Below are 13,125 nucleotides of genomic sequence, written 5' to 3'. Positions count from 1 at the left end.
ATTTTTTTCGTGTGCCTTTGATTCACACACGTACGAAATGATGAACTCGGCGAAGAAGCCCACACGAGCAAGGCATCCGTCGGGCATCGCCATTCCCCTCCGCTGTGTACAGGGCTGATTGTGGGCAGCCTGTGACTAAATTGGCAACTTTCAGAATCCATTGTTGCGTATACATGGGCGCTTCTGACGCGTACTTCCACACCGTGTGACGGCGTGACGCCGCCGCACTGCGGCGGTTGCAGTCTGCGACTTGTAGCCACATCCGGCCGAATACCCTATACTTTACCTACCGCTGTAAAAACAAAAATCTGTGTACTTTATGATCTTGTTTGGTAAGCAAGCAGGGCTTACAGCGCACCACCCACGATCTTGTACAAAAGAGACCTCGATGCACGTGTCGATTACCTATCACAAGTCGAAGCTCGCCCGGAGGGCAGTCAGCACTGCATGACTCACAACTCATTCAGGCGTCGTGCTGATCAAGTTTCCCAATTATGCAATGCCCAGTGGGCATTGCCCACTAAAAAATGCCATGAACTCAAACGTGATTCACGAATCGTCAAGCAATTTGTACGCCGATACTCTTACGATTGTTCTAGTATATACACGTAGCTAAACCCTTCTTCGAAAAGACCGGTTGCGCTTCTCGGTGTAGAGCTGCGCAAGGCCACAATACGTACCTTAGGTAGTGCGTATTAATACAGGTACGGTATGATCTGAGTCGGTCCTTTGGAGTCTGAACAGCGAATTTGGTTTATCGTACCTGCTGCGCACATTCATCTTGCAAACCGTACACACCCGTTCCTACGATTGTGAGCAGCCACTGATCCGTCAAACAAGGCGAAAGAATACTTACGAATCCCAGTATGGATAGCGAAACCGATCGCTTCAATTTTACATGTCGGCCAGTCAAATTGACTCGTCACTGTGCGGTGCACTGCTGCTTGGACAATCCATCAGACGAGGTCCGGCTAGTGGCTACAGTCGGCTGATAACCTGCGCAGTCTGTCACTCTGCGCATGGTTTCGTCCTCAGCTTCTCATATCATTCAGCATTTTGCTTCCGACTACGCACGCACCTGCATCGTTCAAGACGTTCAGCCCGGTCCTAAGCAAAATGCTATTGATTCAAGTCTTGCTCGTGTTCCTGGTCGCTCTGTTTGTAAGCTGCGAGGCTGCTGCCACTCAGAACCAACTCACGATCACCACCACGGATTCGACCGCGACCGCCAAGGCCCTTCAGAAGTTTTTCACCGAGGATGCCACGCAGAACAGGAACAACGGCTTTCTCAAGGTCGTGACTCTCCCCTCCAGTGAAGAAGAGCGTGCCAGCACGAGTACGGGTGCCATTACCGCAGGTGAAGGTGCTCGTGCTGCAGCTGGCACCACGGTGGTGTCGAGTGACACCACATCGGGTGAGACTGTGACGGTGACCGTCTACAACAACAACGGACTCTGGCAGCGCTTCCTGCGATGGTGGAATCGACTATTCCACGTATCTTCAAACCGCCTACTTCGAGAAGGTGGGAAGAAGTGAGCGCTTCCTTAACTGTTAACCCCTCCTTCAAAATGAAGGACATTAAGCGTTTTATGATATTATCATTGCTAGCTACTCTGGTATTACCCAACCTAATGAACGGTACAATAATCTTCAACATCCCCCAACAGTATTCGTTAGATTTCTGCTAGTGGGTGAAGAGAACCAACTTGATGAAAATGATGCCTTTTACCAGGTGACTATCCTTCTCCAGTTCAACTGTAAACTTCTGACCTTGAGTAACTCGTGATCTATCGGCGTAAAGTTGCAATGATACTTTAATTAAAAGTCGGGCAGATTTGTTGTCGGAGAAATGAACTGGCACGCAACATTCAAACTTGTACTTGTAGACGGCAGGAACGAAACTGTGAAGTTCACAGTCACAGTGTGAACCAACCATGAGAGAAAGATATTCTGATTAATTTCTACGCACTGGACAGCAACCAGAAAAACCCATTACCCCACTGAAAAAGAAATTAACTGGCTAATTTCCTCACTGTCGTGTTAGCCTATAGTAGTAGGAGTCCACCTTTTCATAAAATGCATCCGATGGGCTCACTAGTGAGTATTACTGGGGAGGATCAGTACATTTTTGTTCATAATAGCGAAACCCATCCCAACTACAGAAGTGCCGTCCCAATAACTAGCATCCAACTATCCCGTTCAAGTCGATTTACATTTACCTTCCTGCTTTAACCTTTAAAACTTCAATTCTTATAGTAAACCGTTTCAAACGCGGAATACATTTGTATCTATTCTTTCGGTTTGACATCTACTTCTAGTAGTGGTACACGTCAAGTAAAATTCTGATGAAGTCTAGCCTTCGAAAACAAATTGGGAAAAGCTCGTTCACTTTCTTACATTGAAATGCTCGAAAGAGGTATTGAAAGATGAAGATTTTTTTTATATCATTCATTACTGGCATCATGCCAGGTATCCGTGTACTCCTTGCGCAAGTTTAAACAACCATGAAGCTGCAGCTGGTTGGGGGAGTGGGTAAACAATACAAACGGGTTCTCTAATGCGTATCAATTATCGGTTCGAAGGGTGCGAGTCGAGTTCGCAGCAGACCCTGTGAATAGTCGATTCCACCACCGCAAGAAACGTTGCCAGAGTCCGTTGTTGTTGTAGACCGTCACAGTCACTGTCTCGCCCGATGATGCGTCATTAGCCACCACTGTAGTTCCTGCTCCGGCACGTGGGCCTTGTCCAGATGTGATTGCACCTGCGCTAGCACGTTCTTCATTGCTTGACGAGAGAGTCACAACCTTGAGAAAACCATTGCTCTCGTTCTGCTTAGCGTCGTCGTTGAAAAACTTCTGAAGGGCCTTGGCAGTAGCGGTAGAGTTCGTGGTAACAATTGTGAGTTGTTTCTTGGTCGGGTTGGCAGCCTCGTTGCAGCTTACAAGCAGAGCAACCAGGAGTACGAGCAGGGCTTGGAAAAGCACACGCATCGCCCTTGATATCAGGGGTTTCTTGAGCTGTGTTGGTGGTTGGACGCGAAATATGAAATGAGTTTTGGGAACACGTCTCCACCGAATGGAGGGTGTCCTTTGGCGAGCTGATTGCGGAAAGTAATGATGTGTTGAAATTCAGCTTTGAGGCCAATGTCAACCCGTCCCCGGTGTGGGTTTCAGCAGATCATACATCCAGACATTAGGCGTGCAGTATGCAGTGGATAACAGCGCACCCGTCGTAACGAATTAAAGCCCTTTTGAAGTTTCGTTAGTAGGCGTGCAATGCATGCGAAGCCAGCCCGTGGTCACTGTCGGTTCTTCTGCCTGGTGTGGGAATCACGCGTACACGGTACTACCGTGAATGCCCGAGTGTTTTTTTTTTCGGGGTCCTTTGACAAAGGCTTTGTGGCCGGCTCACTATCTTTACGGAAACTACCCCTTGTTATGGGTATACATTATCCAAGTGAACAGTTTTGAAATCGAAGGAATTGACCAATGCGAGACACGGTTCTGTGTGAAAGCATGTCAATGACGCGCCGTCATGGCGTGTACAGTATGTATCATGGCATCCATGGCACTGATATTATCAGCCATGGTGAAGGTGCCTGTCTTACTGGTGAATTTTGTGGTGATAGGCAACCGCCACGCGCGCTCAGGTATTGCTGTAACAAAGATTCTCGATCAGGACTCTAGAACAAGATCATGGGTGCCATCGCGTAAGCGTAGCGTGGTTACCAAACATCAACACTCATCAGTAAAGTAGAGCATGGCATTGGTTCAAGTTTTGCACCAATGCCAGTGCCATTCTTTCACAGTGCAAAAGGCAGTTGTTGCTGTTAAAAGCGACCGTGGTGTGATTCTGCATGCATGTATACGCTTCATGTAGCGTGTCTTTCCGTCTAGAATTTTTTAGGTGGAAAACCGCGATAGCAGTGCAGAACGGCACATGTTTTGTCAGCACTCTTTTAATTGCGCTGAATTAAAACACTGTAAACTCTGCAGGCTTACCACCGTTCAGAATCCGATATTTCCCACCGGGAAATGTTGGTGTGCATGTTCGTCACGTGATGTGGGTCACTTGTCTATGATTATCAATGTACAGTACTGTGGTAGCAAATGTATACCTTCTCATTTGCTTTAATGCTAGTAGTTTTCAAAGCTCGAAAACAAAATATTCGAACATTCCAGAGCATTCTCACTGTAGAATTGGATGAGATACCATGAAATATATCGCATATCCAGCCCGTTCTCCGCAAGCAGCAAAAAAAAAAATGGTATCCGAGCCAGTAAAGAGCACTTATTTGGAATTGATACAGAAGCTTAACATAGCGGTTGTCTCAAATGGGGAAAATAATATTCTCAACGCATACCTAGTATTATACGAGTGAAATTGCTTCACCTCTGCAATCAAGTTCAGGGTCTCAACGTATAATGAAAAAATGTGATCCTACTGATCCCCATATCGCAGGCTGCGATTCGCAGCTACTGTAATGACTGTTTCGCCGTCGGCGTCGCGGAGAGCTGGCGTAAAAATATGTAAAGCATGGCCCACTTGACACTTCTGACACTACTCCTTGTGGCTGTCAGAGATTGGTACAGCCGAAGAGAGCCAGGGAATGAGCATCGGTACACGGCTTTGGTAGAGCTTGTACAATGGGTATTTGGACGCTGTGACGTACTCCGTGAAAGGCGCCGATCCCTGAAACAGCAGCGTCAGCAAGATCGTGCCCAAACTCGATGAATTGAACGTCTGCTTCGAAACAGCAACACTAAAGATGTAGAAAGCCCACCAGAGTGACATTTCGCCGAAGAAATTCGGGTGCCGACTGTAGCGGAAGAGCCCACTACGGTTAAAACCGGCCTTGTAGTCTCCAGTGAGCGGCTTCTTCAGTGCGATCAACTTGTATTTCATGCTGTAGAAATTCCACTGCTGTTGGTCAGCTACGGTCTCAAGCACTAGGAACAAGAGGAACAACACCGTCGCGACTACATCCACCTCGTTCAACTCCTCGTGGCGATGGAAATACACCACGTAGGAAGGTACAGTCAGCAGCAAGAGTAGCAGGTGTTGATAGCCAGCGATGAACGTGAGATTCAGCACTTCGAACAGCGTCCAGTGCATGTATTGCCGTACGACAGCCCATCGATAGTCCTCCTCGCTGAGTTTGTAACCTCCTTTGCGCCAGAAGTTAAATGTGAGTCTGCAGCCCCATAGCGTCGTCAACACTGCCATCAATAGTAATCGCTGGTCCCACACACCGTCATCCCTCAAGTATGCGTGAAAGGCAAAGTGCCAAGCAAACATCGGCGGAGTGATAGACCACAGACGGTCAGTGAACGAGTAGTTGCGCGTTACGACACTTGCCAGCCACGTGAGGGCGATCAGGACTAGCAAAAGCTGCAGAGCCACAGCCAATGCGTTCGACGCCGCATACGGAAGGAGATTTGGCTGCAGTGCTTCTGTCCAAGCTTCTTGTGCATGCAGCAGCGCATCGTGCCACGTAGTGAACGGATAGGAAGACGCCATTGTCCCGGAGGAGAATGAGGAATAGAAACGGCCGGCAGCTCAAACTCCATAAACGGTACGCAGTGAATCCTTGCATACCCGACCTCAATCGGGTCTGTGAGGTCGACGACGGCAGCACATACAATCGGCCTCAATGGGGGGGAGGGGGGCATCTGCTTGCCTTTGGGAATGGTTGGCTCCTAAACTTTAGGCTAAAGTGTATCTGGAGGTCCGTCGGGTGGACATCAAGATATAGATCTTATTGTCTCAAATCCAGCGCACGGCTCACAATACGAAGGCGTGCGAGTGTGCTGGCGCTGCAGGTCGAGCAGGAAGTCGATCATGGCACATTTCGGCATCAAACTGCCCCTGACTTGAACAAAATATGTCCAAAATGGGCTCAAAGGTCCTTAACATTTATACACTTACCTATAAAATGATCCCACCTTTACAGGTGTACCCATTCTACAGTCGCAAAAACGTCAACCGCCATCTCCATGTTGCGCACTCGATGTGGCACGTTGGCGTCCATATCTCTGCTGCTGTTGGTGCTCACGCTCTTTCCATACCAGCACGTTGTAGCCCAGATTGACGTCTTGTCAGATCACGAAAGCCCCGCCCTCCCAGCGTCTGTAGCGCCTACAACCCCACGGGACGCGACCTCCAAATCTTCGTCTAGTAATAGCGAGCAGAAATCCGCGCCTTCTGCTGCCCCAATTGCACATTCGAGCTTGGATTCCAGTACCCATGGGTCTCTAGATGCTGTGGACGCAGTGGTGACAGCCACCGATGTGTCCATCGACCAAGTAGAGGAACATCTTCACATTGTACAACAACTGGAACTCTCGGTGGGGAAAAGTCTGCAGGGAATGGACGCAGGCGACCAGTTCACCAGATATACGCAAGCCCAGCTACGTGAAAGGCAAAATTTAAGAGAAGAGCTGCAATTAGTGCAGAGAAACCTCAAGAGACTCGCTCTGGGACTCAACGGGACACTATTGGAGCTCGAACATGTCGAGCAGGAGGAGGAATTGCAGTCCAAGAAGCTGAAAGAGGTGCTTGCTCATCAGGAAGAGGAGGAACGTGAACAGAAACTCGAGAAGAACGGCATTAAAGAAGTAGATTATGAAACGGGACACTTAAAGAACACAACGGGGCTGAATGCTGAGCAGTTGAAGAAGCTGGAAGAGGTGGAGAAGAAGGCGGATCCAGCAGTGTTACACTACGATATGGAGTTGTTAGCGCAAGTGGCTGTATTGCTCGGAGTGTCGGCTATTGGAGGGATTATCGCTACGTACTTTAACATTCCTCCGCATGCAGGGTATGTTCTGGGTGGAGCGCTAGTGGGGCCGTCGTGTTTGGGCGTTGTAAGACTGTACAAGGAAGTGGAGACGATCTCGCTATTTGGTTCGGTATTCCTGCTATTTGGACATGGCGCTGCATACTCGCCACAGCAACCCGAGGACATCTTCAGGAAGTATTTTGTCGGTGGTGTGGCGTATATCATGTCTACTGTACTGCTGGTTGCCGGTGTGGCAGTCTATATTGGATGGACGCATTCGTTCATTGAGGGGCTGAGTATTGGCTTGGGCGTGTGCTTTTCAACGACTGCGCCGCTTTACGAACACATCAGGGAAAATAGGATCCAGGACTCTTCTTTCGGCCGGGTAAGCGCTGAAGTCCCTTGTATTAGAGTGCTGTCTTTTTCCGTACTAACGCGCGTTGTTTAAATACATTTATTCTAGACGGTCACGTCGATTATCGCGATCCAAGATGTGTTGATGAGCTTCGCGTTAGGCACACCCGAGTGGTTTTCCGTACGCTCGGTTGGATGGATTGGTGTCGCCATGGTGCGAACAGTTGTGGCTTACGCTGTTGTAGTCAGCATGACGGTATGTCTGCACCAATACGTTGTGCCGAAGCTGTTACGTTTTCTGACCGCCATGGAGGAGGTGCACAACGCTCCTTTGGTACTACTAGGAGTGGTGTCTGTATGCTTATTTATGGCGCTCTTCTCGGAGATGATTGGGCTTTCGCTCGAGTGTGGAGCCTTTCTAGCTGGACTTGCTTTCGTGCACGTTTCTGGCAATGCCAAGGCGGCATTCATGTCGATTCGAGTGATGGAAAACTTGTTTGGAAGTATGTTTTTCGCTTGTGTCGGGATGATTCTACATCCAATGTTCCTGATCCGGAACGCAGGCGAGATTTTATCCATGGTTCTGCTGATTGTGGGGATCAAGACGGTATCAATGACAGGTGTCATGACTTTCTTCCGTATCAGTCCTCGTAAGGCACTCATGGCTGCTGTCGGTCTCTGTCAGATTGGCGAACTTGCGCTCATTTTCATGATCAAAGCGCACGCATCGAAGCTTGTCTCGCGCCGAACTTACCTGCTGTTTGTGGCTGCGATATCTGTCTTCCTCGCTTGTTCGTCGGTCTTTAACCGCAGAATCGTACTCGCGCGTCGAAAATCGATTTACCGGTTACCTTCGACACGAGGCAAGCCCATGGAACGCCATCGAAACTCAAGTGACGTCCTCGATCTCCACATTGACTCAAGACAACGTGCAGGCTCCAGTAGCGCCTATATGGACTCAGGCGGAGAGGAAGATTCGTTCTCTCCGACCTCAAGGGTAAGGCATCAGGCTTCGAAAACTTTCGGACATTGAGGAAAAATACAAAGCAATATTCAAACAGATTTCACAATTGTAAATCTATCAAAGACTTTTCGTGAGAATTAAGCTTTTTCATTAGATTGTCGGAATTTGTACGCGAATAATAATTATGGAAAATTCAATCGTCCTGGTTGGAGTTCCCAGCTTTCGCTTGCTTCGCTGCCGTCGCCACATTATCATCGACTTCAGGTCCATTGGTATGTTCACGATCATCAGGTTGCATCTTCAACTCTTCATCAGGTGGTGCTGTGGTCACAAAAGTATCTTGTTTTTTGTCGGATAGGTTAGCTGGTGCTGGTGGTGGCACTGACAGTGCTTTCGTCACACGCGTAGGCTGAACTGGTGCACACTGCTGCAATGGCAGCGTGGCTTGCTGTAGTAAATACATGAATCCATCACGAACACCTTCGTTGGGAAATTCGAGATGAAGTTCACGGAATCGAGTGCATACAGACAAAACACAAGCAGGATCCACCGCTCGTTTGGAGGAATTGGGCAGGTTCATGGCGTGGCCAGCGAAAAACGGCGCGTCGTCACCGGCAAGGAGTTGACGGATGTCGTGTAGTTTAATGGAGTCATCCAGACGATCCGGAGACAGCGCGGAAGGGGTCAAAGGCTGCTCAACGGTTGAGCTAGGATTTCGCATTCGAAGCACTTTTGCTGCTGGAGGCGTTATTGGAGATGTCGGGGTGCTGCCGGTCTGTCGAGCGGAAAGGTTGAGTGTGAATCCGCCGCTGGCCGTGCGTTCAGTCTTCGCACCACGCTCCCGACGTAGCGAACGCCACCACAGACGCTTCTCGTTAATCGCGTCCGAAGTGCTGCTGGTCGAGCTGTCAGGGGAATGGGGAGACGAAACGCAAGCAGCGTTAGCACTGTGCTCAGACTCATCGTGCTCGTTGTTAGGCGTACCGCCAGTCGGTTGTCGCTTGGGCTCTGACTGAGGAGTATGCAGATCTGGCTGGCTGTTGTCCTCCTTGCCGCCAATACCGAATAGGCTAGTGAAGCTGCGTGCGTTCTGGTAACGCAACAAACCTCGCTTCAGCAGTTTTGGTTGCCAGCTCAGGACTTTACCGTCAGTCGACAGACGCAGTTTAGTGCGATGTGGTAGGCCGTTGCGACCGTATTTAACGGCCTCAAAACCGCCCATAACCAGCTTCTTACGGATCGCTGAAGCTGCTTGCTGACGTCGCGTTAGGTCCGCAAGACGTCGACGTTCCTCGTTTTCCCGACGTAGACGCTCCAGCGTAACTCTACCCGATTGGATCCACGGATGCGTTCGAAGAACTGCCATCGTCGGTCTCTCCTTCGGATCTACGTGTAACATCTTGGAGATCAAAGTCTTGACGTCAGGGTGAATGGCAGCCCAGTCCTTGGACGGATAGCGCACATTGAAGCGATGTGTACGCAACTGAGCGAGTTTCATCGGGAACGGAGGGTATCCGCACAGCATAATGTACGTTACGACACCCAGTGAAAACACGTCCACTTCAAGACCATACGAACGTCCGTCTAAGATCTCCGGAGCTGCGTAACCCGGTGTTCCACACGAGTCTGAAGCCTGATCTTGTTGATGATTGAGTTGCCTAGCAAAGCCAAAGTCGCACAGCTTGACGTCATCTCCAGATAGCAGCACGTTCTCGGGCTTCACATCTCGATGGATAATGCTGTGTGTGTGACAGTAGTGCAGTGCCTCCACTAACGCTGCTGCTACCTTCTGTGCCTCATGCTCTGGGAATTTGCCTTGCTTGACGATGCGGTCGAATAGATCCCCTCCTTCAGCCAATTCGGTGACTAAATAGCACTTGGCGTCGTCTTCGATGACTTCATACAAGCGCATAATGTTGACGTGGCTGACACTCGACAATACCCGCACTTCGTGCGAAAGAGCCGCGCGATCCACATCCGAGAGACTCAGTTTGTCCACGATCTTGCAGGCGTAGAAGCCTCCTTTCTTTCGATGCGTCACCTGCTTCACCGTCGAGTATGAACCTTCTCCTAAGTGTCTCGTGATAGCATAGTGTTGGTGGAAGTCGAGAAAGCTCTTCTCGCCCTTACGGAACGTCACCTTTGGAGGTGGAGAAGCTGTCGGTGGTGGGATATTAACGGATGCGTTCACTGTCGGCACGGCAGCACCCGATGATGACGAAGCTGTGCTGCTGTTACTGCTGTCTTCACTACTACATGGAATAGCGCGAGGTTTCTCCTTCTCTGCATGACCGTGACTACTATGAGGTGAGATTGTCGTAGTAGGAGAGACCTTATCTTCAGGTTCCTCTGGCGTCTCTGGACCTCGCTTTGACTGTGATAGAGCAGTAAACGGTAAGGTATCATGCAGAACTAATACCATCTAGCTGGTCTACTTACATTTGAGGCATTGACCTCCTTCGAGTTGTTGTTTTTAACCCGAGAAGTACCAGACTCAGGTGTGTGTAGCTTCATCGCTTCAAATGGGAGGTCATATTCGTGCTCCCTGTTATTGCTGGAGCTGCTGGATACTCCAGGTCGCTTGCTGTGATGGTAGCTGCTCATAGCCATGTCGGTGGGGCGCGTCCAACCCAGAAGTTGACGTACTTTCATCCGTCCGGGAGGGATCTCGCGGGGCACTGCTGCACAACACAAAGGGTCAGGCTCGCCTCCGATGCACCTTGCAAATGTCATCAGAAGAGATGAAAAGTGCTACCCCGTACCAGAAGGAGAAACGCGCGCCTTTGACGGAAACGGACGACAGACAAGGCTCCTGTATTTTTGGCGGCTGGGGCACCGTTCTCGGCGCGTTGAGTGTGCGATGCTACAGACGTTGGAGAAGTACCAGAAGTGGCCTGATCTATCCGACTAGGCTTGAGCGCTCCAGTTTCTTGTCAGTGACCAGCCACAGGTAAATCCGTTGCGCCGCATGATTTCTTCTACGGTTATCGGGGTTTCATACGTCACTAGTGACGGGTTTTGACCTAAAATGTGCTGGAATAAGAGCCCCATGGGTTGGGCAGCCATGACTTATGGTTTGCAGCTTCAACGCAATCATTTAGGCTTCTCTGTCCTAGCTACTGTGGCCATTTTCTCGTTGAGAAGATTGTCGTCTCTAAGTGCACGGTGCAGTGATGAAGACGGGAACCGGAGTACGCTTAGATCGTTGAAAGCCGCCTCATAACGCGCAAAGTCCTCGTGGTGTTTGGCGACACCACACGGCAAAGGCACTTCGTCCACGTATGGTAGTACACTGACGAGGAGCAATTCGTCACGCTCTTTCGATCCAAGCACGCGGTCTCCGTACGCTGAGAAACTGTTGCCGATGATGACAAGGTTCTTGATCGCTGGGCCCCAGTTGCACGCAAGGACGTTCTGATACAGAGTTTTGCCACAGTGTGGCATGAAGAACACTGTGTTGGAATCTACCTGCCGCCGTCCGTGTTCGTTCTCTAGAATTATTTTCAACTGGAAATGCTCAGCGATCACAGCGTCGTTCTAATTGTCGGATATCACATTTAAAGCACATGTAAGTTTGTAGGACTGAATAAGGTATATAACTACGCATGGATTCTAGAGGAAGTTGCACCTTACCTTGTTCATGGCTGGATCGAATATCTCCGCGCAGTGCTGAATTGTGTCTGAGCTCTCCACCGCTAGGACGTCACCATTGGATTTTCTTAGTCTAGACTCCAAAGATTCCCTCAATGCCACCAGGAAACCCAATTGATGCACGGCATTTGACGACGCACAGAAGCTCCCGAGTCCGTAGCCGACGAGGGTCGGACTGTGGTCGGTCACTTCTTCTGTGTCAACTCCTTCAACGTCTTTATCAACTGATTTCTTGACTGTATTCAGCTCGAAGTGCTCCGCAATAACTCGTAGCGCATCTTGTACTAGTAAGGAATCTCGCAGGATGTCAGCAATGGCACGAACTCGTCCAATGATCTTCGTTTGCTTGTCCGCAGATATCTCCGGCACAGGCTCCACTTCCTCTTCTCCAACTGCAAATTCATCAATTCGGATGGTACGTAAGCTAAGCGTCGTAGGAAAGAATATCGGTACAGGTTTGAATTCAACGCATCCAAGACTGGGAAAACAGCATAGAACTGCAGACCAGTGGTTGATACAGTGAAACAAAGGCACTTCCGGTAGATATGACGCTGTTCCGATTGATTTAGAACTTCTTACCGTTAGCCGCAACTTTCGAAGCTGTCGATGCAGCGAATCGGGGATAAGAAGCTCCATTACGAGGCTTCCCACGCCGGCGGCGTGACACTTGCCGCCATTCCTGCTCCATCGAAAACAGTGGCAACCCAATACCTAGAACGACAATTTTAACCAATCAAACTGATCCTATATTTGTAGCTCTACGAAAACGCAACCCAACGTGTATCAACTTGACAGTGAACTATACGTATTTTACAGAGGATCCCTTCAGTAGTAATCCCTAGAAATGGAATATCCCTCACTAGCAATAAATTTGCGGTTCCCGTTGACCAGTCACTTACAAACCCAAGATATTATTCCCTCTCACCCCTCAATCGTAAAATGAAATACATTTGAAGTCAAATATTCCTATTCTGGGATTCTTAACTATGAAAAAGTCATAACTGTACAGTAACCCCGAAGAAATCTAGCAAAGACTTTTGGTGCTTGTGGCCTTGCTTTCTTCCAAGTTCTCCACGGAGAGTGCGCTGCATTTCTTGCAATCCGCTCACCGATCTATCCGATACGCCAGTCGCACCTGCACGAACTAGAAGCTTAGCGACCTGAGATGCTCTTTAATTGCTTCTGGCTCAAGGTCCTCCTCAATCCACGTACTACGATCCATATCGTCCTCGTCCAGGTTTTCTGAGCCGTTCTCAGAGCCATCTACAGCCAATTCTTGATCATCAACTCCACAGAAGTCATCATCTGTGGGATCTTCTGCAGCTGTGTTCTCGTCCGGCGGGTTCAGCTTGTTCACGGACATTGGGTCCTTAAC

The 13,125-nt window shown here is 49.3% G+C and overlaps 6 protein-coding genes across 10 annotated transcripts; 2 read left to right on the top strand and 4 right to left on the bottom strand.

Annotated features, from left to right (window-relative positions):
* The first annotated feature begins 908 nt into the window (after positions 1 to 908).
* On the top strand, positions 909 to 1,724 carry PPTG_14580 (hypothetical protein). The gene has a single exon (XM_008911499.1). The coding sequence runs from the start codon at positions 1,117 to 1,119 to the stop codon at positions 1,534 to 1,536; it is 420 nt and encodes a 139-aa protein (XP_008909747.1). The 5' UTR covers positions 909 to 1,116; the 3' UTR covers positions 1,537 to 1,724.
* Positions 1,725 to 2,405: 681 nt separating this feature from the next.
* Positions 2,406 to 3,405, bottom strand: PPTG_14579 (hypothetical protein). The gene has a single exon (XM_008911498.1). The coding sequence runs from the start codon at positions 2,988 to 2,990 to the stop codon at positions 2,565 to 2,567; it is 426 nt and encodes a 141-aa protein (XP_008909746.1). The 5' UTR covers positions 2,991 to 3,405; the 3' UTR covers positions 2,406 to 2,564.
* Positions 3,406 to 4,286: 881 nt separating this feature from the next.
* On the bottom strand, positions 4,287 to 5,849 carry PPTG_14578 (hypothetical protein). The gene has a single exon (XM_008911497.1). The coding sequence runs from the start codon at positions 5,518 to 5,520 to the stop codon at positions 4,561 to 4,563; it is 960 nt and encodes a 319-aa protein (XP_008909745.1). The 5' UTR covers positions 5,521 to 5,849; the 3' UTR covers positions 4,287 to 4,560.
* Positions 4,412 to 8,271, top strand: PPTG_14577 (hypothetical protein). The gene is made up of 2 exons (XM_008911496.1): positions 4,412 to 7,166; positions 7,245 to 8,271. The coding sequence occupies exons 1-2, from the start codon at positions 5,997 to 5,999 to the stop codon at positions 8,166 to 8,168; spliced, it is 2,094 nt and encodes a 697-aa protein (XP_008909744.1). The 5' UTR covers positions 4,412 to 5,996; the 3' UTR covers positions 8,169 to 8,271.
* PPTG_14576 (CAMK/CAMK1 protein kinase) lies at positions 8,230 to 11,023 on the bottom strand. Of its 3 annotated transcripts, none has more exons than XM_008911493.1 (3): positions 10,862 to 10,964; positions 10,539 to 10,777; positions 8,230 to 10,473 (listed from the first exon to the last, which is right to left on the bottom strand). In XM_008911493.1, the coding sequence occupies exons 2-3, from the start codon at positions 10,749 to 10,751 to the stop codon at positions 8,293 to 8,295; spliced, it is 2,394 nt and encodes a 797-aa protein (XP_008909741.1). In that variant the 5' UTR covers positions 10,752 to 10,777; positions 10,862 to 10,964; the 3' UTR covers positions 8,230 to 8,292. The 3 variants fall into 3 exon arrangements, with proteins under 3 accessions (XP_008909741.1, XP_008909742.1, XP_008909743.1); XM_008911494.1 differs by having other exon boundaries at positions 8,293 to 10,473; positions 10,539 to 10,780; positions 10,862 to 11,023; XM_008911495.1 differs by lacking the exon at positions 10,862 to 10,964 and having other exon boundaries at positions 8,293 to 10,473; positions 10,539 to 10,827.
* Positions 11,024 to 11,033: 10 nt separating this feature from the next.
* On the bottom strand, positions 11,034 to 12,471 carry PPTG_14575 (hypothetical protein). 3 transcript variants are annotated; one of them, XM_008911491.1, is made up of 3 exons: positions 12,330 to 12,471; positions 11,733 to 12,247; positions 11,034 to 11,636 (listed from the first exon to the last, which is right to left on the bottom strand). In XM_008911491.1, the coding sequence occupies exons 1-3, from the start codon at positions 12,436 to 12,438 to the stop codon at positions 11,193 to 11,195; spliced, it is 1,068 nt and encodes a 355-aa protein (XP_008909739.1). In that variant the 5' UTR covers positions 12,439 to 12,471; the 3' UTR covers positions 11,034 to 11,192. The 3 variants fall into 3 exon arrangements, with proteins under 3 accessions (XP_008909739.1, XP_008909740.1, XP_008909738.1); XM_008911492.1 differs by having other exon boundaries at positions 11,733 to 12,142; XM_008911490.1 differs by having other exon boundaries at positions 11,733 to 12,471.
* Positions 12,472 to 13,125: the final 654 nt, after the last annotated feature.

Source organism: Phytophthora parasitica, assembly GCF_000247585.1.
Source record: "Phytophthora parasitica INRA-310 unplaced genomic scaffold supercont2.42, whole genome shotgun sequence".
NCBI lineage: Eukaryota > Oomycota > Peronosporomycetes > Peronosporales > Peronosporaceae > Phytophthora > Phytophthora nicotianae.
Note: the sequence above shows the minus strand (reverse complement) of the source record. Positions and strands in the feature narration are given on the sequence as shown.